The sequence below is a fragment of the Polyodon spathula genome, chromosome 7 (genome assembly GCF_017654505.1).
Source record: "Polyodon spathula isolate WHYD16114869_AA chromosome 7, ASM1765450v1, whole genome shotgun sequence".
NCBI lineage: Eukaryota > Metazoa > Chordata > Actinopteri > Acipenseriformes > Polyodontidae > Polyodon > Polyodon spathula.
The window spans coordinates 27160460-27188434 of NC_054540.1; the positions used below are offsets into that span (position 1 = coordinate 27160460).

Sequence of the window (27975 nt, forward strand, 5' to 3'; positions counted from 1 at the left end):
TGAATAAATATGTGGTTTATTAGAACTTCTGACAGATTCTCTTGCTTTTGATGCATCATTCTGAACATTGCCTGAAATGCGCTAAGTGAAACGAAGAAAGGTGATCAGTAGGCACTAGCACATGCAGATCATTGTTTAACAGTGTTTTTGGTACCATTTTGTCAATCCATGTGACACTATTTGAAACAGTTTCTCCTCTAAAACATCAATGAAAGATGTAATTGAGTTTTGTTGTGTTATGTTTTATTGAAAAAACTAAAGCTGTAATGTAATTCTTCTGCACAGTGTCCACAGGATCTACAGCAATGTGCACAATTCTGGGCTTTTAAAATAATTGTTTTGAAGATATATTAGACAGCGTGCTCTTTTTTGGGAGTATCTTCTTTTGTTTTGGGCATCACGCAATGCGGGTAACAGAGCAATTATCTGTCTCATCCAAGAAGAGAGTGCTGAAGACATCCTCATAGAATTTGGGGTGATATTTGCAGGCTCTCGCACAGTCAGGACCAAAATTTACTTCCAAGATCTGAGGCTGCATAACTCTCTGACCTAAAATAGAAAACAGTGTTAAGTCAAAACAAATGGTATTTCAGTAGGACAGACTAAGTTTGTGGCTGTGCAGTTTTTATGTGATGGATGTCAACATTGAATGTGTCAGAACTGGTACTAAACAACCTTATGAAACTTAAGTTCAATTAGAAACATACACACTCTCATTCATATATAAAGCTGGGACCATTACAGTTTAAGTCGCGACTAAAAATGCACTTTTACAAAATGGCTTTCTTATCTTTGTGGGTTTTAATGTAACTTTAAAATTGCTGCTTTTGTATTAGGTGTACACTTATTTAAATGGTCCGACTATGGCAGTTGTATGTGTGACATGCTATACAAACGTATTGTGGTTTGTTCTTTTTTTCTGCTACATACTGTACAGTGCTTTGCAATACTTTTGTATAAAAAGTGCTATATATATATATATATATATATATATATATATATAATATATATATATATATATATATATATATATATATATATAAAAATGAAAGAGCCAAGTTAGTGCAATGAATGTGGTCGTCTATCTGGAAACTTTGTTTCTGCACACAATCTGGACATGAGAGTTCATGGAGGGGTGATGCCCAAACCACATTCTTGCTGAAAGTTTTGAAGTCTAGTATAGAAAGATTTTTTTTTTTTTTTTTAATATTGTACAGTAAGTAACTAAAATATTAGATCCATATCATGTTCTACACATGAAGAGCTTTGAATAAACTTGCTATTAGTAACTGAGCAGCCGGGTAAGAAGGGCATTGGTCAGAGAAGCCACCAAGAGGCCAAGGACGACTCTGAAAGTCCTACAGCGGTCCATGGCTGAGATGGGAGAAACAAATGTCCATGTGTCAACAACAGCTGAGTTACTCCACAAATCTGGCCTGTATGGAAGAGTGAGCCCAGATGAGAAATGAGCCTCTGTGTGTGGTACTACTGACACCACCTGATTCGTGGATGAATACTGAGGATAGAATTAATGAATGAAGGATACAGAGAAACATTCTCTATAGGTTTTTGGAATAACACCTGGATATTTTAGTTCGGTAGAAGATGATACAAAACATTAGAACAGAGGCATTTTATTAACAGGAAATACCAATCCGAATCTGAAGACAAATAGCATAACCCTTAGGAATGTCATCTGAAAAAGGCGTACAATGTGTTAAAGCCCCCTATCAGGCTAACATTATGCTAGGATTCACCCTGCACATCTAGACAGATATAATCGATTATCAGCTGACAGGAGCAGCTGTGTGTCACTTTTAAATGCTTTTTGTAAATGGATGCACGTTTGAGACCTTGACCTATGTATGACAGGCCACATAATGTTCCAGTGAGTTCCAGAATCAACATGCTTCTTTTATATTAAAATAAAGAAAACCAACCAACCAGTCTAATTATACAAGACAAGGAGCTGACTGATGTCAGACCAATTTGTTTCGGAAAGAGACCAGTAACCTAAACCCGCTCCCTCATTTCAAAGGGGAGGCTGTGGAACACATGGCTCTTCTTTTACACCATTAGCAATTTTTTTTATTTCAGATAATATATTTTGGAGCTTTTACAAAAGGCTTATTTTTTAAGATCCCTTCAAATAGTTGAACTTTTATACGCCAAACTGTCCTGTTATATAGTGTTTTCCTACAGTGGGCTGCTGCCATTGGGGTGTAGTTAGCATTTTGCTTTGGGGGTTTTAATCAGGTGGGGACAGTGAGATTTATTAAGTTATATCTGAAGAATGAGAGACCCGCTGAGCTGACATCTGGTCGTTTCTGGAATCTTTTTTAAACAAAGGATGATTCTTTAATTTATGTTTGTGGAAGAGGCCCAGTTCTGGGAAGACAGTGGTTATTGGTGAATGGGGTAAAAATACAACTGTAATGGAACTATAATAAGAGATAAGTATAACTCCATTAAAAAACTTAGAGAAGGCCAAGATCGACAAAAGTCCAAATGTAATGTATCAAATTACATAAATACATTTTGTGTTCTGATTTAAGAAAATATAATAAATTGTTACTTAATAGGTTAAAGGTAGTAATTACAATTTATAAAACAATTAAAAAAAAAAAAAAACTTGATTATATAAAACTACAAAACAAGAGAAAATGTTACCCTCATTATCTGCATCCCATTTCAGCATGAGATCAATAGCATAGACCGCACGAGAGGATGGGTAGTCACAGATGCCGAAAGGAGCAGGCCTGGATGAAGCAGCTTGGAAGAGTTCAGCAAAAGATTTAAACACCTCCTCCTACAAAAAACAAAACAAAACAAAACAAACCAACAAGGTCAAACTGAGTCCACGCGACTGCGGAGACAAAGATATCAATGCTGTGTTTGCAAAAGTAATGTATCACATGGTGCTGAAAACTGAAGTCCCTTTTTCACATGGCTGATAAAATAGCAACAAATGCTAAGATCCCAATGGGAATTTAAGCCCAAGATAACAAAAAGCAGTGGTGGGAGTTTTATCAACATGCCCTGTATATGATGTCTAGTGTACTCAACTGCAACTAGACTTGTTAATATTCCACACCTCAGCTCTGTTTTGGTGAAAACCAGATGTTCTGCACCAATTCAAATAAGGTCGAGTAAGCGATAAGGCCCAAACAAGCAATATAAATTTCCAGGATGACAGCTAGGCTCTGAAAAAAGAGGAGGAAGGAATAGCGTACAAGTCGTAAATTAGAACAAATGTAAATCCAAACTAAAACGTTAATATTGAACAGGATAATAATGATGTCAACTATGATTAGTTAATGTCAATGAAATACAATTGGACGCACTTCAGTTGAGAGACAGAATAGATGTCATCTGTTACACTCCAAAAATATATATATTGGTAAAAAATATTTAACTTCATATTCAACTTAATATTGTTGAAAAACATTTTATTAATAACAATTATGTTTTTGGAGTGTGGTAGGCTATTTGACTGTTCACAATAATTTTAAATAGGCTTAATATCCTCCAAATGGAATTACTGTATTTATACTCTACATGTAAGCAATCTTTTTGTGAAGCATTTACAAAACAAAAATAGGGAGTACATACAAAATAACACAGAATATTGTGACACAAACAGGGACAAAGTGGGACAAAGTGGGGCAAACCCCCCCCCCCCCATGTTACAGCTAATATTTTAAATGTGAAACTGTGGGACACTCTACCTTTAAGAGACAATTAAAGGACAGTGTGAATCTTTCTGGTTTAACCCATGACCAATCTGCAATATCTTTTCAAAGAATCACATCAATACGGGGTGGTTTCATTGACTCCAATATCATTTATATTGGACTTCCTTACTTTAACATTGTGTTGTCCAAGACCAGCACTAATTGGGGAAACTGTAGGTAAGATTTATTTATTTTTTAAACACTAGAGAATGGAAATAACAGTATCAACATATTAAAACCCTTACAGCAATCTCCATTAGCCATCAAAATATTCATTTCTTAGAAGATATGTTCATTTATATATAAAAAAAGAAAAGATAAACAGTACACAGTTGGTATTAATCTATTTGTATGTTGAGATACTGAGTTATAAAAAAAGAAAGAAAATGAGCAGCTCACCTGTACATCTTTCCAAGGATAATCTGGGTATTGCTTCTCAAACAGAGGAATAAATTCATCATAGTGGACCTACAACATAAAACAACAAAATCATTCTCAATTACCTACATTATATGCCTCTACCATTTTACAAAATGCTTCTTTGTTTACACTAGCCACTAGCTCTCAGGGTGGCTAAATTCAACCGTCTCTAAAGTTGCATGCTCCAGAGGGTGACCTGGCAACGGCTTAGGTCTGTTTTTTGCTCTATTGTAAATACACCCATCCCCAAGTCGTCTCACAGAGTCGACAGTCGACTCACCCCCAGGCAGTGTTACTCAGCTGTCTCTTTGGGAGCAGGATGTATAAATCACACTCATGCACAGGACCCAGGACATTTACTGTGATAACCGCCAATAAGAGGCACGAAAAGTACACTCTTCTGATAATATGACATAAAAACGGATAACCAACAAAATGATAGTTTCGTTATTATATGCATTAGTTTTACATATCATTGCCATCTATGTTTGCTTAAAATGTGCCCTGCATACATCAATAACAATAAATGACAAACATATTTTAAATTTAAAATAAATCATAATTGCAGAATATGATCTCCTGATAGTTGTTCACCTCCAATACTGTTATCCAAGAACACATTTTCACACAGGGCTACTTGCACTGATACCCACATACTCTGTCTAAAAGAAATACAGCTACCATTTAGTTCTGAGTAAATTGTTATTTACAGACACACCTTTAAATACAATCAGGCTTTAGAAGCAAAACAGTAGTCTTCCAACTTTGCAACAAACAGATAAAATGTCTGTTTACAGGTAAATGCACTGTTCACTGTTGTCCTGAGTTTAAAAAAAAACAAAAAAAAACAACCCCTGCTTTGAGAAGTATTAATGTCGTTGTTTTTTAAGGGCTAAACTAATATAAAACTTACTTTAATGCATAGACATGTAGGAGCCATGTGTGTATTTACAATATTATTAAGCAAAAAAATAAGCTTAGTTTGTAAAGATAACTAGCAATTTGTACATCTGTTACTTTGCAAAAAAATGTTTTGTAATTCAGTTACTATTTAAAAAGGTATTCAAGTTTTTGAAGGGGGGAAAAACAAAGTGCATTTTAAGTAGCTGCAAGAAATAAACTACCATGTGATGGGTATGTTGCTTATTTTAGGTTGGCTCAAATAAGAATCTTTTAATCTAATCAATCAATCCTAATGGATCTGTTTTAAGTGTAAGTACACTACAAAGGACTAGAACATACTTAAGAAACATTAGCACCTATCAGAGTCTGTGCAGCCAAACAGTCACCACATATAATGATCGTCATTCAGACTTCCAAATATCTTTTTTGGTTTTTTACATCGATGAATATTTTACTTTTTAAAGCTGTGCTTGTAAAAGTAAGCCTTTTCTTCACTGTACAGTGGCTCTCAAAAGTATTCACCCCCTTTGGACTTTTCCACATTTTATTGTGTTAAAACGGTACACTTTTAAACTTTTTATACAAGCTTGCTAAAATTGTTTTTTTCTGGAATAATGGTAAAAAAAGGTTGTCATCTAATTAGTCATCCATAACTATTACACTCTCAAAAGTGTTAAATTTAGCAATATGAAGATAAACTTAATACATCCGACAATATACATTTTAACTAAAAGCCTTTCTCATGTCTTCAAGACAAAGTATTGTACACTAAACATTGTCAGTCAACGTATTAAGTTTTCTTTGGTATAGGTAATATCATGTGTTGCACAGCACTAGACCTTGAGCCAATTATCTTTGTACTACAGTGTATCTGAAAATACATTTTCACTTCTAATTTCATGCATGAACTGCAGTTTTATCAGTGTATGACTGAAAAGTACTATACCTGTTTTAGCTGAACTCCTTCTGCATAGTTCATCACAGTAAAGTGCTTCTGGTAGTCATCAAAGTGATCAAGAGAAAACGGTCTAGGAGAAAGAAAAAGATTATATACAGTGTATCTGGAAATTTGTAGGCTGCCTAGTCTTAAGCAAAAAGATTTAGATTTAACAAAAAAAAAAAAAAAAAAAAACGATTACCTCTAGCACTCAATGAAAACAATATTATTACACTTAAATTAGGAGAACAGTGCAGTATTCACGCTGTTCATACTGTAGGCATTCATTTGAGAAAGACTGAATATATTTTACTATTTGTGTGTGTTGTCTATTTGTTCAGCTTGGATTTTGGTGTCTGATCAAATTTATATCAGCGCTTTTAGTTTCTCACACTGTCCATGTAATCTGGGTTACCAGATTTGCAGCGTGAAAAACTGGAACGTTTTATTTTCTTCAATTCAGATGCCATACCAACTCCGAAGCCGTCAAAATAACAGTATGTATTTTTTCTTTACATTGTCATCTCAAAACATATTAAATATACAAAACACCAGATAAAAAAATAGATCAGCTATTAGTATTACCATTTAAACATGACACACACAATCAGAATGATTAAACAAATAATCCATACGATTGTTTATTTTATTTTTGAATGACGCTAACACAACCTAATAAAATTACTGTGCTATTATCTTGCTGAGCACGATGCAGTTTTGCATTTAATTTATGTATTTATTTATTTTTTTTAAGGCTATTTTTGCTCTACTTGTTTCCTCAAAATACGAACTAAACTACACGTGAAATGTTTCCGAGTTGTGTTACCTTGTATAGTTTGTTACCTATGTGTAAAAGGACCAAGTCCAGCAGTTGCTCACATTGTGCTTTAGCAAGCAAACCAGACTCTGTGCGTTTTTCCAGAGGGACCGAGACCACCTCTTTAGGTGGACTCAGTACAGTTTGTTTCCCAAGCAGACATCATACCAAACCCTCTAAACGGCCCCAGTGTGAACACAGCCTCAAGTACATACAAATATTACACAGATACCATTAAATACTAATAAAATATGTTTCTACATGACTTAAAAGGCTGTATAATAAATTAATAATGAATGCATTAAAAAATATATATATTCTGACAACTATGTATTGTGTATCATTATTTGCTCTAAACACACAAACTTCACACACACACACACAGTAGCTACCTACTGAGAAGGCTCCACTGGAATTCTTCAAAGGAACGCTAAACCCTTAACCAATCTTGAAATCCATGTCCCAATTTCTTAATTAACAACTACTCTAGCTAATTAAAAAAACAAAAAATATAGAGGATTAGAAATAAAATGTCAAGGATTAATTATGAAAAGCATAAAATCAATTTTGTTACGTGATATTAACATTATCTCTGGTCCCCCTTTTCTTATGCTGAAGGTCTTATTTCTTTTGGTTCTGTACTTGTGCTTGCATATTTTGCTTGAATTTATAAAATGTAGACATTACAAAGATTATGCTATATGAGTAAAACTCACTTCTACTGTACTTTCTGGTACAAACTCACTTCCTATGCTTTAGCTCAGTCTATAAGGTCCAAAACCATGGTTATCCCTCCTTTAGGGGATTAGAGATCTTCAGAAGTATGGCTGGGTGAGTAAGGGTGTTAATAGCAGGTAAGGACTGATAATAAAAGGTGAGGATTGCTGAAAAGAGGAGCAATACATAACTTCTAGATTGAAGGTGACATCTGCTGCGTTTACACTTGCATTCCAGAATCGCTTATAAAAAAAGGCTGCAATTACACTTGTACGAAACAGCAGGGGGTACTTCTCTCAGGAGAATAGAATTAGCATGCACACTTTGTAATGTGGAGACGACTGACACTATGGTGTATTGACAACATCACCGAACGCCATCTTTTGAAAATACTACCTTCTTCAATGCTTGCGGTGGATGAAGAGGATTAGAAAAACTTTTGGAAAGATAAGCAAAAATATACGTGATCTTATTTTCTTTATTATGTTCATTTAATGTGTAACGCAGTGAATATTTAACGCTACCGCCTAGTTAATCACAGGAAGGCAGCAAGGCGATGAAGTGGCTGGCTTGCGTGCACTGCCTGCTAGGAAATTTCACAAATCTTTCCAGAATGTCCTCAGTGTGGTTACACTAGTAAATATTCCGGCTTTGCCGGAACTGAAACCCAACTTTTTAAAAGGATAAGAGGTTGTGTTCCGAAAGCATCCCACAGTGTTTACACTATCACCTATACAGCTTGCATTGAAAAGGCTGGTATATTCCTTGAAGGACAGTAATAAACATATTAAGGAGAAAATAATGAATGTGTGGTACCTTCTAATTACATGCAAACTGCTTAAAGGGAGTTCAGGACTTTATAAACATAACAATATATTGTGGTTATTAACTGATAAACATTACACTGTCTGAACTAGAAGTTAATATCTGCTAAAAGGTAAGACAATTATTATTTTGCTAACGTGACAGTTAACCTATGACAGGCTACCAAAACACATATACAGGTGTTAAAGAGCAAGTAGTGGGGATCTGAAAAATATAGCGTTATACATCCCCACATGTTGCTACAACTGTTTAAATAATGTACCTGTAATTTTTATTTTCATTGTTAACATCCTGACAACTTTTTAGCTATGCTGAATATGTTTGTGTGACTAATGAGCTATTATATTGAGCACTTTGATGGATATTTCAATATTAACTAAATTAAGTTATTAATCAAACTGATACACCTTGTTACACACCAGTAATTTATTTAATTAAATGTTTGGACATACTGCTATTTTACTGGTTACTGGCTTATTCAGTCATTTTAAAATAATGCTAGAATATGTTTCGTTGAAAAAGAATAAAAAACACAAAACAAAAAAAAATGTTTGAGTGATTCAAATGTTGCTGCAGATGGATATATTTTCATAATTTTTCTTTTGGGGGGGGATGGGGTGGGGGGGGGGGGGGGGGGCGATGTTGCAAGCCAAACAATGTGATTTTGCAAGTTGTATTTGGTTGTGTATATAAGAAACATAAGAAACATAAGAAAGTTTACAAACGAGAGGAGGCCATTCGGCCCATCTTGCTCGTTTGGTTGTTAGTAGCTTATTGATCCCAAAATCTCATCAAGCAGCTTCTTGAAGGATCCCAGGGTGTCAGCTTCAACAACATTACTGGGGAGTTGATTCCAGACCCTCACAATTCTCTGTGTAAAAAAGTGTCTCCTATTTTCTGTTCTGAATGCCCCTTTTTCTAAACTCCATTTGTGACCCCTGGTCCTTGTTTCTTTTTTCAGGCTGAAAAAGTCCCTTGCGTCGACACTGTCAATACCTTTTAGAATTTTGAATGCTTGAATTAGGTCGCCACGTAGTCTTCTTTGTTCAAGACTGAACAGATTCAATTCTTTTAGCCTGTCTGTATATATATATAGTTTTTTTTTTTTCTTTTACAAAGCAATTGTGGCGTTTAATACTTTTGTATCAATAAAATATATATATTTTTTCCAACTTAAATTCTTTCTTTTCAGCTGCTGTTTACTAAACCATATTTAAAAAAAAAAAAAAATCAACATAAATGATTTATTTTGGCCATTCTTTGCAGTACGGTATTCTAAAATGTTTTGATTGTAGGATTAACTTCTACATCCCTCAATGCAGGGTTTTGAGCTTTTTTCTAAGGTGAAATATCCAGATTCACACTGAAATCTTCAAAAACCACAATCTTGTAACAACAAAGTAACTATTACAAACTGAGTTCAACACTCAAACTTTAGCTACATGCTCTTGAAGACCAGAACAATAAAACCTGTATTAATGAATTGCAGTGAATGAGGCACTTTACATCATCTATAATAAAACCACCTCTGATGCTGTTTGAGTTAACTGCTGCTGTTAACACTGCATTAGGTCAGTCTTGGATGGAGGTAGTGAAGGTATCCACAGTGTTTTAGAACATGAGATGTGTTGGTTTCTTAAAACAGTTTGATATTTACATAACAGATCACAGGCTACGGTTATAATGGGGTAAACAGTCTGGAGATATTTCATGAACTTTTTCTGGGAATTCTGAATGGTTGAAAATCCAGGGACATTTTACTCATTGTGGTGGGTTGGATTGCTGATACCAAATAGTTTTATATACTGAGCATCAAAAGAAATGTATCACTTGTATTTGAGCATCAAAAAAAAAAAAAAAAAAAAGTATAATTTGTACCAATAGAAAAGCCAAGGTGGGCCTATGACTATATTGCGTCATTTAAGCGGAATTTTGTGGTTTCCACACATAATGACAAATAGCTTTTTAAGCAGGGGTACAATTGCAAGCCTGGTTTTATCAGACAGGCTTGTGATTTTTCAATAGAAAAATGAGGAATAGAGGAAACAGCTTTGGCAGCGCTAACATCTTGTGATAAACAAAGACGGGATTCAAGGTTATACAAGTTAATCAGCACGGAGGCAAAATGTCTACATGCAGACTTCACAAGCCTTACACTGAAACACAGGAAAATCACACAGTATCCACAGACAGTTTCAATAGTTTCTCACTTTAGCATTTAAAAGGGGCATATAAAATTATTAAAATGCAAGGCTGTACAATTTTTGAAAAACTTAAGTTTATTGTTTAGAAGCAATGATTTTTTTTCTTTCGATTTGAGTATTCCTAACCTAGTTTGCCATTTACCATATTTACATATGTTTTAGATTTAAACACTATTCAAAATATATATTTTTTTTTTACTAGATTTGTAAATACTGCGTACATTTTAGTAGTAAAACAGTAAACTGAAAGAACAGCAAGAAAAATCTGAATTCCGCAAAGCAGCAGTAATAGTTGGCAATGATTTCATATCTGATGCAACAAAATAAAATACCTGTACACCAGATGTTGAATTCACCTTACAGAGAAAGACTTTGAAAAACAAAAACAAAAGACAGAAGCTATTTTTATATTTGAATAACTCCAAGTATTGCTTATTATATTTGTACTCTTCGTATGTTACTACCATTTACTAGCAATTGTGTTCCAAACTGCACTGAAAGAAATAGTTCCTTAAAGTACCATATCTTTTGTTGAGGTCACAGTGAACTACCCTCAGTTAAAGTAAATTATTGCTATGACAACACACAGGCTACTGACCTGTGCTGGAAAGCACAGCCATTAATAACTAAGGCATCAAGGAGGAAGAATGTGGAAGTAATAAATTCTAAAGTTTAGCTGCAAAGAACTGCAGTTTTTAACTTGTCACCACAAACCTTCAATAATAATACATGCAAGTTCTTCCTCAAACAGGTGCTGATTAGATTTAAAACAAATAAACAAAAAGCAAAATGTATAAAATGAGGTCTGAAAGCAAAGCAGCCCAGTAGTATAGTGTATATCCACATCACCACAGTCTTGTGTGCTTGTGTGGCTAAGGCAGCTACTAGTACTGTATTGGCAATTCAAAGACTGAGCAACTGTAGAGACGGTCCTGGGGGGAAAAAAACAAAACAAAAAAAACTACATATTTGAATGTTCGGTTTACAGAGAAAATTGGAAAATTATAAAGAAAGAAAAAAACATTGTTTTGACAACTCACTTCCAATGAGAAAATCTGGAATGATACAGTTCTTAATAGCAGTATGTAGGAGGTGAGATGTATCCTTTAAGGTTGAAAATAACTGATAATGATGTTTCGGCCAAATTGTGCCAGTGTACTGTACATAACTTCATACTTCATCAGTGTAACATCACTTGTGGTGTTTGAAGTTATACAGGAACTTATAAGAGTAAATAGCTTCAAGTGAAATTGCAATGGTTATTTTCTGTTTTGTAACTGTCCCCTTAAGTTTGTATAATGGCTTACAATGAGACGTCCAGAGTAGAGTCCTGCGCGGGTCAGATTTTTACAACCTGCTTCTGACCCAGACCCGCTACTACAAGACCTGACCCAAACCCACAGCACCGTCTTCTTACCCATGACCCGACCCGCTTTACCCGACCTGAGCCCGCAAGTACTTGTCGTTTACCTACTGCCTGCGCCGACTGACACTCTCTCATTCACACACAGATATCTCTACCATTGTCCACAGATTGAGTTTATACAACAGGCTATACAGCGCGGTAGCTTTCTCTAGTGGTCTGGATATATTGTAACATATTAACTATCTCAACTTACTTAACAATAAAATATCTGTCTATTCCTTTCGTGCTACCAGTTGCAAGGGAGCAAGAGCTGTGCTACTGTAGTTTTGTGGCTGTCGTTTACAAAAACATAATGACAGGTCTTACAAGCAACTAATCCAGTTAATCATTTTCATTACTACGATTCCAAAATAATTCCACACTTGTGATTTACCTCTCGCAGTCTTATCCACTACATGATATAAACCCTGCGCTATCTTTTGTTTCACCTCGTCCACAGGCATTTTTAATATCACCAAGCAGACATGATAAAAAGATCTTGCGACGTATCAAACAAGCGAGAATATCACTGCTTAGTCAGCTAACTCCTCCCTAATCGCCTCCTGCTTTAGTGCTGGAAATACAAGTACAGTTACCTTCTAATATGTTATTTTGGAAAGGGTTACAGACAAAGTATGCTTAAAGAACAGAAAAAGTTTTAGATGATTAAAATTCAGACCTGAAAATTAAGTCTTGACCCGTACTCGAAACAAAAAAAAAGTTCACATCAAAAAATGGATACGAAATTGCATTCAAAGGTTCTTGGTCTTCAGTGAGAAAATAATAGTTCCCAATAATTGCTTAATTTATAGCTGTTGTTGAAAGATGATTCAGCTCAATACAGAAGAGCAGAAAACTGACAAACTGCACAGTTACTTTGGGCTGAAAGACTACAATTACTCATTAGTGACAAGCAGAATTGCAAAACATATTCAGATACCTGTTGGCGAACCGCAGCCAGAAGACGTTGTATGCATACAGCTGCAGTGGCTTTACTGAGCGGAGGAGGACAATGTAGCGGATATCAAACTTCACCATTCCAACCTCCTCCCTGTGGAACAACACAGAGTTCTCTATGTACTTGCACACCACCTAGTGGAAGGAAGAGGTACATCAACTCAAAAACAGCCTCATCCACTTGACAGGTCCACTCTTCTATCAGTCTGGCAATAAACAATGAGATATCACTGGGGCCTAAGAGAATGACTCATGCAAGGGCATGTTGTCCTCAGTGAGCCAGATAAAGGTGAGGAGAGATCACATTACCTTTGGAGTGCTCTCTCTCTGTCGGATGATGTAGGTCAAGTCATTTGTGATGTGAGTATCAAGTCCTCGAGCCAAGTTCCATGGCTTGCAGATCCAATGATTGTCCTCTCCCCTGAAATACAATAAGCATGTATTTCATCCTTGGTCATCCCCATTCCCAAAATGACCAAACAACGAAATCCTATTCTGTTCAAATGTAGAATGTAGATATTTCAATGCTTTTCAAAAGTGGTGTTTTCTTTTTCCTTTCAGATGGAATAAAAAATAAAAATAATTGTCTTAATTAGAAGAAAAATATCCAATATGAGACACCAATTACCTTTCTTGGCGTTGCCGGTAGTGGCTGACAAACTGGGGTAACTCTGTTTGGAGGTTAAATGTACGGGGCAGCCACTTCGCACCCTCTACTCCTCCAAGTCTTCTTGCCACAGATGCTAAACAGTCTTTAACTGTGACCACAGTCTCACATGGGAACTGATTTACTAGAACGTGTGGCCGCTCCTTGCTCAGCTTCCTAAAGCACAAAAGAAACTAAACCTTAGACGAGGCCAATGCACTACGCATATACTTCAGTGTTACAAAAGCATTGATGAGGGTTCACAATAACAAGCCACTGGTCTTGCTAAATCCGGTTGTATGTAGGTCGTGTACATGACTGAATAAACATAACAAGACTGAAAGTATATGGGGTGATAAAGTTGACTTAGCATAATATATCTGTTATATAATCATGGGGTTAGTGATGTCAGATAACGGCAATTCTTCTATAACCAATCAATGCTCAAAATACATAATTAAACAACCAATAAGCTTAGAGCACATTTAGAATGGCTTGTTAAGGTATGCATATAAGTAAACCCCAAAGTACTAGTAGGTCTGCTTGAAGACAGCCAGCAAGTCCTACCAGCAAGAGCAAACTCAGTTTAAAGGTAGTTGGATCATATCTTTCTTGTAACTGTAAGCTATCCGAGCATTATAACATGTCCTAGAGATATCACTGAAATAACTGTTACATTCTCCATGAGCAGCACTGGCTAAAGGTTTAATCCTAACAGCACAGTTTCAATAGGATTCAATACATATGACACCCTTCATATTGCACTCACCAAGTCCTCCTCAAGGTGAAGGATGCACATTTGTTTCTGTAATCAATCAGCTACTGTCTTTCAAAAGGCACAATTTACAACAGTACAATAACCAGTCGCCCAGGAATTTTTTTTAGCATAAAATGATGAACATGATTATGTAAGAATAAGTGGTCTAACAGGCTTATGAAGTCTTTTGAAAACACACTGCTCTACAGACCTGTAATCTCTAATGTGGGTAAACATAAAGAGAATATCTGCTTCCTCCTCGTTCCATGTAAATTCAAAGCGGGGGTGATTCAGATTGTTTAGAACCTGTTTCATTTCAGTGAAAACCCTGAAACAGACAACAATAATAAATAAATAGTAATGCCTAGAAAATACAAACAAACAAACAAATGATGGTTTGAAGAATTGCATTGAATGGACAACTTGAAATCCCCCAATTATACTTTTATTATTATTGAGGATTGGTATGAGCTTCAGGCCCGGTCATAAATCTAAAGCCCTGACTAGAGTTTGGCTAGACATGAAGAGGTGGTCATTTATTTTGTCCTTTCATCAAGCTAATTCAGGCAGAAAGTAACATGAAAAGGGTCAATGACCGTTTGACATTTACCAGGGACTGTATGTTTTGAAAGGAGTTGCTTTAAAAACAAATGAAAGCTAAGTGTTGTTTTGATAAACTGGAAGGGTGAGTCTTCACACTTAAGGACAATGTTTTACAAGTCCTGCGCGGTACAGAGACACACATTCAAAGATGCACTTACTTAAAAATCTTGTCCTTTGGATAAACTTGGGCTTCAATTGGGATAGGAAGTATTTCCTTATTTTCTTGTGAAATGGTCTGGAAAATGAACATAAGAAACCATTTATCTTTAGCCTGTGCAATGCATTATACTCGTCAACTGCCGTCTCAAAGAGAATCCATAAGCCTCTGAATTGAAGTCCTGGATGTTCCTAATCCTGCATTCTCCATTTCTATTTCAAAACATAATGAGCCCCAATCCTAAAAATTCATAAAAACAAATCTGAAAATTAAAAGTGGGGCTGCCCAACACAGCAAATCAAACCAATGTGTGCTTGCAAATGATTATGCCCATTGATGTATTAAAAGCCTGCAGTTTGGTTTATGGAGGAAGCTTCGAGGGTACAGTTGTAGGAAAGTTTATGTTGAAATATGGAGGAGTCAAAAGTGTGGTGAGTGAGTCAAAAGAGAGTCAAAATGTACTTTGGGACACAGCCAAATCACTAAGCTGGAGGAAACCAGCTAAGATAAAGACAGTAATGAAAAGATTTATCACAATGAGAGGATAGCAACAGCTGTATTAGATCTAATTATAAGAGAACACAGCTTGGGCTAGGTTAAACAGCCAAGTCATTTCGAACACATACGTCAGGTTATGATGGTGAAGTTGGTTGTACAGGAGCACAAAAAGGTTGAATATCCATCATAGAGAGAGATTTGGAGGACTTCCCAAGCTTTCCTTGAGAAAACGCTCCCAGTGTATAGCTAGATCTGATCAGTTTAACGCTGTTATCGTGGAACTAGTCTGACTCATTTTTTGTCTAAAGAAATATTTGCAATAACTGTCTGTTGTCTATAATCATGCAACTTGCTGCTATAATATATCTATAAGCATAATCATTTGCAATGTTTGTTTACCTTTCTGGTTAACTATAGGAAGGCTCTGGAGTTGGCTAGATCATAATATTCAAATTTTATTGAAACGAATAAAAACAATCCTCGATTTCTTTTTGATACCATAGACAAGTTCATTAAGAACTCTCAGCGCTAGTTCCGCATATGAGAGTTACAACATGCTCTCTTGATTCTGTTCCTATAAAACTTTTAAAATATGTTTCTGGTGCTATTTTAAAAGTTATAATTGGTACACTTTCATCCGGTGGAGTTCGATCAGCACTTAACCACCCAGCTGCTTACCCCATGATTTCCACATGGAGCGCAAGCAAATCCAAATTTGTGAGAAAAGCGTGCAGGGGGTTAAATGAGCATATGCAAAGTTTAACACATCATTTCGACGTGGTACGCCAAATACATAAGCAGACTATATGGTACTATCATCTGCAGTTTTGTTTTCGGCGCAGGTGGCATCAGTCCCTAAGAAATGTGCTTGACAGACCGGCCCAGCCACAGGTGAACAGTAAAAAAGGGACGATCACATTCGGGAAGTAAAAAAGGGATGCTTACTACAGTGAAAGGTGAAGGTATTTACAGTGCCGTGAAAAAGTATTTGCCCCCTGTCTGATTTTCTGCATTTTTGCATATTTCTGACTCACTGTTATCAGATCTTCAACCAAATCTAATATTAGATAAAAGGGACACTGAGTGAACAAATAACACAACATTTTAAATAAATACTTATTTAATTTATTTATTAAAGAAAGTTATGCAACACCCAATGCCACCGTGTGAAAAAGTAATCGCCCCCTGTCACAAAGACGGCTCTAGTGGGTGACGAGATAAACTGCTCGTTTCTGTTCCTGCCACAACATCTCAATGGGGTTTAGGTCTAGACTTTAGGTCTGTAGACTTGCTTGTTTGTTTCAGATCACTGTCTTGATGCAGCTTCAGCTCATGGACGGATGGCCTGACATTCTCCTGTAGAATTCTCTGATACAGAGCAGAATTCATGGTTCCGTCAATGACGGCAAGTCGTCCATGTCCTCATGCAGCAAAGCATCCCCAAATCATGACACTACCACCACCATGCTTGACCGTTGGTATGACGTTCTTACTGTGGAATGCAGTGTTTGATTTTCGCCAGACATAATGGGGCCCACATTGGCCAAAAAGTTCCACTTTTGACTCATCTGTCCATAGGACATTGTTCCAGAACTCTTGAGGATCATCCAGGTGCTTTTTGGCAAACTTGAGACGAGCATTCATGTTCTTCTTAGTGAGCAGTGGTTTCTGCCTTGCTACTCTGCCATGAATCCCATTTTTGCCCAGTGTCTTTCTGAAGGTGGAGTCAAGAACACTGACCTTAACCGAGACGAGAGAGGCCTGCAGATCCCTGGATGTTGTTCTAGGGTTCTTTGTGACTTCCTGGATGATTTTATGCCTTGCTCTTAGAGAGATTTTGGCAGGACAGCCACTACTGGGAAGATTAACTACTGTCCCAAACTTTCTCCATTTGGACAATATGGCTCTGACTGTGGTTTGGTGGAGCCCCAGACACTCAGAAATGGCTTTGTAACCCTTTCCAGACTGGTAGGCATCAACACATTTTTTTCTGGAGGTCTTCAGGAATTTCTTTTGATCGTGGCATGATGTGCCTCTAGAACCTGTGTTGACAACTTCACTCTGATGGTAAGGGCCAAAGTTAGTCAGATTTATATTGGGCAGGGCTGGCCCAAATCAGGCCTGATTGTTAACAAAAGTATTCAAACAGCTGACCATAATTATCCCTTTAATTGGGTTGAGTTAACTAGGGGGGCAATAATTTTCATACCTGAAGATTGCACATTTGATTACCTTGCACACCAAACAAATGAAAGCAGCACCAAACTGTGGTGTCATTTTTTCTCTCAGACTCCCTCTATGTACTACTACAACCCACAAAAAGATCTGACCAAATTCAATGTGAAAAATGTGTAAAAATGCAGAAAATCAGACGGGGCAAATACTTTTTTCACTGCACTGTATGTGCATCTGCAAAGTTTAACACATCTTGGTACGCCAAATACATAAGCAGACTATGCGGTACTATAGTCTGCAGTTTTGTTTTCAGGGCAGGTGGCAGCAGTCCTTAAGAAATGTGCTTGACAGATCGGCTCGGCCCATCCATAGATGAGCAGTAAAAAATGGATGGTCACATTCGGTAAGTAAAAAAGGGATGCTTACTACAGTGAAAGAGATGAGGGTATTTACGTCTTTGTTGGTGCTATAAGGGGATGTAAGATACCGATTTATGAAGTACACTTCACAGCTAATAATACATATAACAGCGATACACACCAGTACCGGAAACTGTGGAATATAGAAAGTTTACCACACCAATCACCCGGTATATGATATGATTGAAAATTTGCGACGCAAGTTTTCAGATGTATAAGTACTAGATAAATACGTCAGCATTGATGACAGTTTGAAAGACATCTGCTTTGAAATCTATAGCACAAAATTTTTTTTCTAAAAACTGATATGACTTTTTGTTGCACTGTTGTTATAGTGCTGCAAATATAAAAAAAATATATATGTAGTTCCGTTTTTCATAATAACAATAAAAAAAGTGTGCATTTTTTAAAATAAGACAAACATTGTTTTGTAAACTGTCCAAATTGCTCATTTGGAGGGCTAAGAGAGAAAAAGCTGCAAAATAAATAAATACAAAAATAAATTTGTCATGGAAATTGACAAAATAAATAGGCAGCTGAATGCTTAAGGTAGCTATGGAAATAAAGCCTATGTTTAGAAACACAATTTGGACCCTACTGCCCTGAATAAACTATAGGTCAATATCCAATTTGCCAATCTTAGATTGAGAGTTGTTGCAAATCAATTACAAAAATGTCTAATTCTTAATGGTGTATCTGAGAAATTTCAGTCTGAATTCCTTGCTGCACATAGCACCGAGACAGTCCTTGTCAGAGTTGTAAATGATCTGCTGATAAGCTCTGACTTGAGCTTTCCATCAGTTTTAATTCTCTTAGATCTATGTGCTGCCTTTGACACTGTACACCACTGAACCATCTTGAAAACAGTAGGACTGCCTGGCATCGTCCTACCCTGGCTCAAATCTTATCTTTACGATAGATTTCAGTTTGTCTCTATTGGGGAGGCAAAAGATGAAAGGATAGAAGTTGTCTGTGGTGTTCAACAGGGCTCTATTCCAGTTCCTTTGTTATTTTCATTATATTGCTACCATTAGGTGATATTATCTGTGCACACAGAGTGAATTTCCATTGCTATGCAGATGATAACCAGCTATATCTGGGAAGCTGGGAGTGTTACAGTTTAAGTCAAGACTGAAAATATACATAAAATGGCTTTCTTATCTTAGTATGTTTTAATGTAACTTTTACATTTCTGCTTTAACATAATTTTTATTTAATATACTGTTATTTAAATATGCTATTTAATACTGTATGTCACAGCTGTGTATGTGACTTGCCTGGGGACCTTTATCAAAGGAACTGTGTAGTGTAAATGCTTTTTGCAATCTACTGGACAGTGCTTTGCGATACTTTTGTATGGAAAGTGCTATATAAATGAAATAAATAATTCTATCAATGTGAATATGACTTCAATAATGCACTGGCTTGCTTCATACCTGGTAGTAAGCATCAGACGGTTCAGGGGTGTTGGAGCTAATATCTCTCATATCAGCAGGGAACCATGGCAGCAGCCTGCACTTCCTGATCAGAGGATTAGTCTCTCCGTATGTATAATCACGTGTAACTTCCTCTGTGAGGGGGAAAAAAAAACACACATTTACACACAGCACTTCCAGTGTCTACCATTAAAAGATATGTTCTTTACATGTGTATACTGTAAAGAGGCAAAACAGGTTAACACACCGCGACCATTCACCTACCCTCAGAGAAATGGAACACGCTGACAGTTTGACATTTGTTAACACTTAATCTGACTGTTTGATATTTGGGAACACTTAGTTTCTGCCCCATTACCAATTTTTGAGACAAATGCAAATTACGAGCTGTCTTGATGAACTGTGTGATGAACATCCTCTGTAATTCAGAGAACAATGTTGTTTTTGGAAGTGGTTTGACTTGAGGCAGGACACACGAGATATAAATAAGGGGTCATTTTGAGCTAATTCTGAAGTTGGTGGTTGGGGTACTGTCTCTTAGTAATCTCAATCCAGGATATTTGTGTGAAGATCTTGAATTCTTTCTTGTATCTGTAATTAGTGCCTGCTTTAATAAACACTTAGATTAACTTAATTAAATGTCTTAAAGATCTTTGTTACAACATAAACTGAATTAAACCAACCTAATGGGCGATCTTTGGTTAGTATAAGTGTACACATGAATACATAATTGAAATAAGCTTGTTCTGGGGGCTCCCGAGTGGCAGATCCAGTAAAGGCACACGGTTCACCGTGCATCAGCGCCCCCTGCAGACTTGCTGGGCGTATGTGGGCCTGCCTGCAAGTGGCCCAGAGCTGCATGGTCCTCCGACGTTGTAGCTCTGGGATAGCTGCATGGCGGGCCTGCAGAGTGAAAAGTGGACAGCTGACGACACACATTTCGGAGGATGCGTGTGTTCGTCTTCCTCTCTCCCGAGTCAGCGCAGGGGTTGCTGTGAGCCAAGCTTTAAATTGGGCATTTCAAATTGGGGAGAAAATGCGGTAAAGAAAACAACTGGCGATTCCAAATTTTAAAACAAGCAACAACTGTTTATGCTAATATATAAGACAGTGATTCTCAAGCTGAGACTTCCCATGACCATTTCTTTATTAATTTTTTTTGTAAAAGTATTTCTAAAATATTGTGTTTCTGTATTTCATGTATAATCAGTGTTGCAATGTTACAGGACTAGAGTAAATTTTAGAGTAAACTAGAGTAAATCCACACATGTTGTTGCTTAGCCATGAATTCTGGCAGTACTGGCACCTAATCAGCCCTGGGGACTGTACCATGTGTATATATCACATGGTTAACTACATGTAACTACATGGTTAACTCAGTAATATCCTTTGGCATTAGATTACATTTGTAAGCCTGTACAGTCCTTCAGAACTTTTTACTGTGCCAATGTATTCCCTGTGGCTTGTTCTGTGACAGTGCTAAAATGCAGCACTCTGCTTCAGCTAGACAAGCCACATCAAGTGTTATTATTCCCTGCCCAGCATAATAAATTATGCTACTCTGTATTTTATTTCTATTTCTTATTGTGTGCACATGCATAAACTGAAGTTTGGTTTTAACTGCAATATGGTATGTTTGTACTCTTTGATATATTTATTTTGTATATTTAGATAGCCTTCCTAATTTTTTTATTAGCCTTTAGTCTTTCGCTCAAAACCCATTTACCTCATCTGGAAGGTGGAAGTATGAAGTTGGGCAAGCAGGAACAGAAACTTCATTGCTGTCAGGGCAACTTTCACTGCGGTCTGGTTTCAAACCATTCTATGCATTAACACCACTTAGAGGTAACATTTACCAAAGGCCAGAGTGCCATGTATCATTGTGGTTGCAAGCGGTGTACAGGCATTACTTAAGAGTTAGATGTCAGGGTCATGTATAGGTTAATGCAGGACCTCAGGCTTTTGGGGTTTGTTAACTATTGGTTGTAACTTCCAACACTTTGTGGTGAACTGATCTGTACACATTATTTTAAGTGGGCTCTAACTGCAGCCTTCTACTGTATAATCATAAACTTAAATGATCCCTTAATACATATTACATTCAAACTCTCTGTTTAGCCGTTTCAATCACATCAATGTTGTACCTGTATGATTCAATCCAACAAACCCACATGCATTACCTCCATTCTCCAGGTCTCGGACAGGCCATAAGATAGTATAAGCAATCTCTTCTGTGGAGTAAAAGAAAGGGGCCGTGCAGCAGGTAGGTTCAGTAGAGTGCTGGATTCTGGAGCCAAATTCATCCATAATGTACCATACAGGCACCTTCTCCTCAGCGGTCTGGATATAAATAAGGGAAACAAATCTTGTAAACAAATAAATGAAAAGTAGGTGCTTTTTTAAGTCTAGCATAATGTGACTAGTGACTATGTCACTAATTATAGAAATGAGACAGGTCCCTGTTGTGATATGGCAGTTAACAAAAAGTCAGAGAAGTACTGAGTTTAGGGAGTTCATATAACTGGTGTTGCAGCTGTAATGCTATTGTGTAATGTGTGAACCAGAATGATCTGCTAGTTTAAGGGACACATATTCATAATAAATTGGACGAACAAGGTCAGGCAAGGTAACGGTACAACAGAGATTGTGTGAAAGAATGACATGAGGAATTACAACAAACATTGCTGTAAAGAGTTAATGATAAGTTCAAAACTATGATTCTGAGTGCAGCTGTGCAGTTTGCTGTTATCTGGCTGCACTCAGAGAAATAAAGTTTTATTGCCTGAGAAAGTGTCAATAAAACTGACCTCACATGACCTGGTGCAAGCAGGCGCTGTCTGGTCAAAATATTGCTGACACACAGAGCTAAGCCAGGGGTGTAAAAACTGTATAAAACAGCAGGCACTTGGAGGTGCATTCAAGAAGCATCAAGCTCTTCCATAAACACATACCAGCACTGTGTCCGATGCTTCCAGAAATTGGTAACTAACATCATTGCTTGATTTCTGTTAATAACTAGTGGACTCATTACTGCATAAGGGTAATAATTAAGAGTAAAAGTGTGACTTTTGATTGCTGGGATCAATAAAGGAATACTGTTATAGTCTGCTTAAATCCTTGTGTGTGCGCGTGCGCTTTCACACAGAGAAATAAATAAATATTCTTATTATCCTTATTAGCTTCTCATGAAAATCTGAGTTTTAAATAGTCAAGACTCAGAGAGAAGAACAGAGGAATATTAAGTGAAGACTGCTATCCTCTGTTCTATGGAAAAAAGGTAACATATCTATTCTGTATTTCTGTTGCAATGGTGTTAATAAAGTCTTGTTTGACTAAACTGTTGTAGTGAGTGGTGTCACAAATTAACCTGAAACCCGTCTTCCCTTGTACAAGGTGTGATCATCGTTTTTGAGTGAAAGGTGTGTGCGGCAGAGACAGATGGCTCTTTGATAAAAAAAAGTTTACTTTATTTCTAGTCTTCCCACAATGGGAATGTAGATATGGAAGCCCTGCTAACAAGATTTAAGTTTTTGCAGGTATCAAAAAGAGAGAGCAGAAGAGAGCAGAAACTGACCTAAGACTGTGACAGCTACTGGAAACTGGCTGATCTTTGGGATGCAAATTGATCATTTGTGATACTGCATGTGTGTTAAAATGCTGTAATAACTGTACTGTGTTTTAAGAATATAAAGCCAGCAGAAAAACTAAACAAACTGTTAAAACACACTGTTAAAACAAAAAGCTATAATATGCTATGTATTAACCTATAGCTATGCTAGAGCATTCTACATTCGTTTACTGTTATAACAGTATAAAAATATTATTGGATCTTTGTAAGTCTGAGTAAAAAGGGAGCTGGCTTGGGGTCACGCTGAACAAAAAACACCAATGAAATGAACTGAGGCTATAATCTTAAGGAGAAAAGCAGAAACAAGAATCTAATTTAATTAACTCAAATGTTCACAGTCAAGTTTCTTATTTGTCTTGATTTGAAAGTGGTATTTAAGCTATAATAGGTATTCTAGAACAATTCAAACAGAATGCAAGTGTACATGTTTTATTTTAACAGAACAACTGTTAAGTTTGAAAATAAGAGAATATCATGCACAAATTAACTTAAAGTTAACCTTCAGTCAAACCATAACGATACCAATCATTGTCAAGCATATGGTAGGCTTGCCAAAGCGAAGGTAATTAACCTTGGTAACTTTTGCTTGCTTGCAGTATCAGGCGGGGGGTAATTGAAGGAAATGACTTTGCAAGTTTTAATGTTTGGGGGGTTTGAAATCCAAGGTTTCTACAATGAGTGAACTTTTACATATAAGAAATACCTCCTGGTACAGGAAAGGGGAGTCAGTGGTGAACTATATATGGCTTCATTAAATCATAGAAATGAATGAAGACCTGGTAAAAACAAATGAGGGGGAGTCATAGCCATGTAGTCATAGACCATGTAATGCCATATGTCTGAGAAAATGCTTACAGAAGACTCTTCTATTAATGACGGATAACCTCGACAGAGAAGCAGGTGGTTCAGAACTTGCCTGAACAGTATGAGAGAGAGAGGTCAAGTTTAGTCTAAAGCATTGAATAGCTAAAATTGGACTGCTATATTTTGACTATTTTCTTGATAAACTGGATTTAAATGAAACTGGATATACAACTGCAGACTTTGAAGTTTGATATGAATCTTCTACCAGCCTTCATCTAATATGTTTTAATTAATTGTTAAATCACATCTATACATGTAATAAAGCCAACCTATTAAGGAGGATGTCTTTTGATTTTAAAAGGGAAATATATTGTTAACCCAGGATTGGCATTAAACCAAAGTAGGTGTTATATATTGAACACATCTTTCTATATGTATTCTTCATATACTTGCACTGTATTCAAGTGCATGCTGTGTTCAGGAACTCCCTGGTACCAAAAAAGAATAACATCAGTTCAGAAGTTGACCTTACGCGTTTTGGAGTTGTAGGAGAGGTGGACTATGGGATGATGAATCTTATAGGAGTTACTGGGTATTTAGAAAATGTTATTCACTTGATGGACATGAGCTGTCAAAGTATATTAATGTTTAAGATTTAGTTATAATTATAACGTAAAAAGCGAAGCAAAAACTCCATAAAAACCGAGGTAAAATCCTAGCCAAATATCACTCAACTTGCTAACTGCAAGCTGATGTGATCCAAGCTCTGAAGATTTCTGATCGAGCTGATTGCTGTTGGTGTCGTATTTAGAAGTCTTTGCCTTTGAAGACAGTTCCTGTCCTTCCACTACGTTCTACACTTCCTTAAATTCTATATATCTTTTATATTGATGTATAGCTATAAGGTATATGATTTATGTTTTAGTCTAAGAGACTGATATATTGGATGTTCTAGGATTTAGCGGTGGCCGTTTTTAGCTTTATGCATGCATGGCTTAAGAGCAAAATATGTTATAACCATAAATGTATTGAAGTGTTAATGCTTTTAGACCCGTTAAGGCAGTGGACTTCCAAGATTGCCTGTCAGCTGGAATTCACCGTAGTCTGTAACTACTCAATCCATTTTTAAGCATTTAATAAACCAAAGGGGTACTAATACTACTCTGATTTGTTAAAACTTCAAATCGAATGAGTCTGTGTGAGCTTCTTGATTATTAAAAGTCATCTGAATACTTTGCAAACCCAGCGCACGAACGATCCACTTACAGGAGTCCGAAACATCTCATGTCCTCCTAAACGTCTCCCCTGAGTTTAAGAGTGTGCTTAGGAAAAAAAAAAAAAATTATATAGTATGTGCAAATCTGACAGTGGATTTCCTGGTTTCAATCCACAGTAATACACTCACTCAAGTGAGCAGTTAACACCCAGTTCATGGGTATTATTCAGGTGTTTTCATAGTTGATCAATTACTATTACGAAGAAGAATTTAAAACAGCATCAGAAACATTTTTTGTTGTCAACATGTGCTTTGCATTAATCCATTACTATCTGTGCTCTCTTACCCCTTGGGAGAGTTGATAGGTCTGGTTGTATTTCCACATCTCCACCATCACCTGGTCAACCACCCCCTCATCAGGGAACTCTCCGTGGAACTCGATCCCCATCAGGTTTGCCATGCGATGGAGGAGCCCAGGGATCTCCTGCAGCTGCTGCCGTGCACTTTGCACTCTGTACGTCCAGGCATGGTCGATGAGAAATATGCTTTAAACGGGAAAGAGATCTGAATCATACAGGTGATAAACACATTAAGCTAACAGGAAACCCTCAAACTGCCCAGACACAGACAGGCAGCAGCTTTAGACAACTTTGCACTGGTTACATTCACAGCTAACTTTGCTAAAAAAAACAAATGTTGGTTTACACATTTGATCTTGTGAAAGTTTTACTTAAGATAAGGTAAAGGAGAACCATCTAGTGGACATCTCCTAGAAATTAGATGCAATTAAACAACAAAGTCAGTTGATAGGGGCCACTTCAGTATATGATTCTACCTGCTTGGGTCAGCAGCCTGCAGTCCGTCTTCATTGGTAACAATGACTTTACAAATCAGCTCTGTTCCAGGATTCTGTTTTTTTCTTTCTTCCTGTTGGGTCTCTTCAACATCACCACTGTCATCTTCCTCTTCTTCCTCTGCCTCCTCTACCTGCATGATCCCAAAAAACTGTCCCGCATCAAAGACCTACAGGGAGGCAACCACAATCATTTAGAGGGAAGAATCACATTTGGACCGTTCCTGCAAAAGGCATATTTGCTGATACACATATCACATGAGTAAACGTTTCAGGGTGCTAAGTTCCTTTTGATTGCCAACACTATCATTTTAGATGCTTGGTTATTATGTTCTTGAGAGCTCAATGCTAGTCTAATATACAGCTGGTATTTATTTTTGGTAATTTTTTTTAATGCTACTGTGAGATTTATTTTTCATTATTGAGTTTGGTTAGTGTTATTTGCTTGAGTGTGGGGAATCTGCTGTGCAGAATGCAAAGTGAGATTTTGATCGGTGACGTCAGAGAGAGAGAGAGAGAGAGAGAGAGAGTTGGAGTGAGACTGGTTTCATCTGGTTATGAGTTAGCTGCACATTGATCCGTTCTAATTTTTGTCTAAATAAGCTTGTCATGTTCTTGTGAAGTGGCCTGCTTGCATTTCACCCCCGCCTGGTCTGTTTTTCTTACGAACCCTCTAACACTACATTACAAAACTATTAAACATGATATCATATTTAGTTGTATAAGGATTGCAGACTAAGCAGCTTGGTAACTGTACATACCATACTTCAGTTCTTACTGGATAAAATTACATATTTCAATAGGAACTGACAAAGTTTCTTCAAACAAACTTCAGCAACCACATTACTGCAGGGATTAGACGACATGTGGCTTGCATGTTTTAGGGAACAAAACGTGGGTCTGACCCTTTAAATTAGGGACACTTGAAGAGTGGATTTGACTTAAAAGATTTACAGTGAGTACTGGTTCCAATAACATAACCAGACAAGCAATGATGGGCATAATAGCCTCCTCTCATTTGCAACTTATCTTAAGTTCTGGTGTGATCATCTTGCTTCACAATTCATTAATAGATTAGTTCCAGGCTGCATTTCCTGTGATGATTGTTTGTACTGTCCAGTAGATGACGTATTTTATCTGCTTAGTATTGCCTCTGGATAGGACCTAATTTCCTCCATTTGAACGTGGTATTGCTGTCTAATCTATAAACACGGAAGTACAACATCTTGACTGCTAGAAAAAAAAACCCTACGTAAATCGTACATGCTTTCTTATTACAGACAGTTCTGTGCTGTTATTTCCAGGGTATCTGGTAGTAATACTGCAGGTAACTCCACAGTAACACAAACAAATGTAACAATGCGATTTTTAACATGCCACATAGATAATGCTCAATTTCACAAATATTAGCCAACACTCAGAACAACACTGACGAGGGGGTAAGGGATTTGCAAAATAACAAACCTCGTTAACAAGTTTGTAATACAGGCTCTTCCAGTATACTGGAGGTACTCCCGATGACCTAAGTGCAGGTCCATGGGTGTTTAAGAAAAGCTGATATTGTTCCTGCTCTTGTTCATTTATTTGCTGTGTCTGTGTATCCTCCTGCGGTACCTCCATGACTTCCACGTGTGGATCGCACTGAATTCTGGGAGATTAGATTTAAGGCGGTGCCCGTGTGTCACCGTACAGTTTCGGAATTGCATAATTATTACGTTAAATAGGAAGATCACAAATCAAAGTGCGTTTGACAATATGTTCTGTTAAAAAAATGCGGCAGATTAATCTAAATGTATCAATACTGATAGAATTGGACTACAAACTTTTTGCACCAATGTGGTATGTGTGGTTATGTTGGAGGTGA

At 36.9% G+C, this 27975-nt stretch overlaps 1 protein-coding gene across 1 annotated transcript; it reads right to left on the reverse strand.

Annotated features, from left to right (window-relative positions):
* ttll12 (tubulin tyrosine ligase-like family, member 12) lies at window positions 1-27747 on the reverse strand. Its single transcript, XM_041255168.1, has 14 exons — window positions 27576-27747; window positions 26094-26281; window positions 25605-25803; window positions 21791-21950; window positions 19611-19744; window positions 15084-15160; window positions 14534-14650; window positions 13548-13742; window positions 13229-13340; window positions 12903-13054; window positions 6004-6085; window positions 4134-4202; window positions 2671-2809; window positions 1-549 (listed from the first exon to the last, which is right to left on the reverse strand). Exons 1-14 carry the CDS (start codon window positions 27729-27731, stop codon window positions 398-400), a joined length of 1932 nt encoding a protein of 643 aa, XP_041111102.1. The 5' UTR covers window positions 27732-27747; the 3' UTR covers window positions 1-397.
* Window positions 27748-27975: the final 228 nt, after the last annotated feature.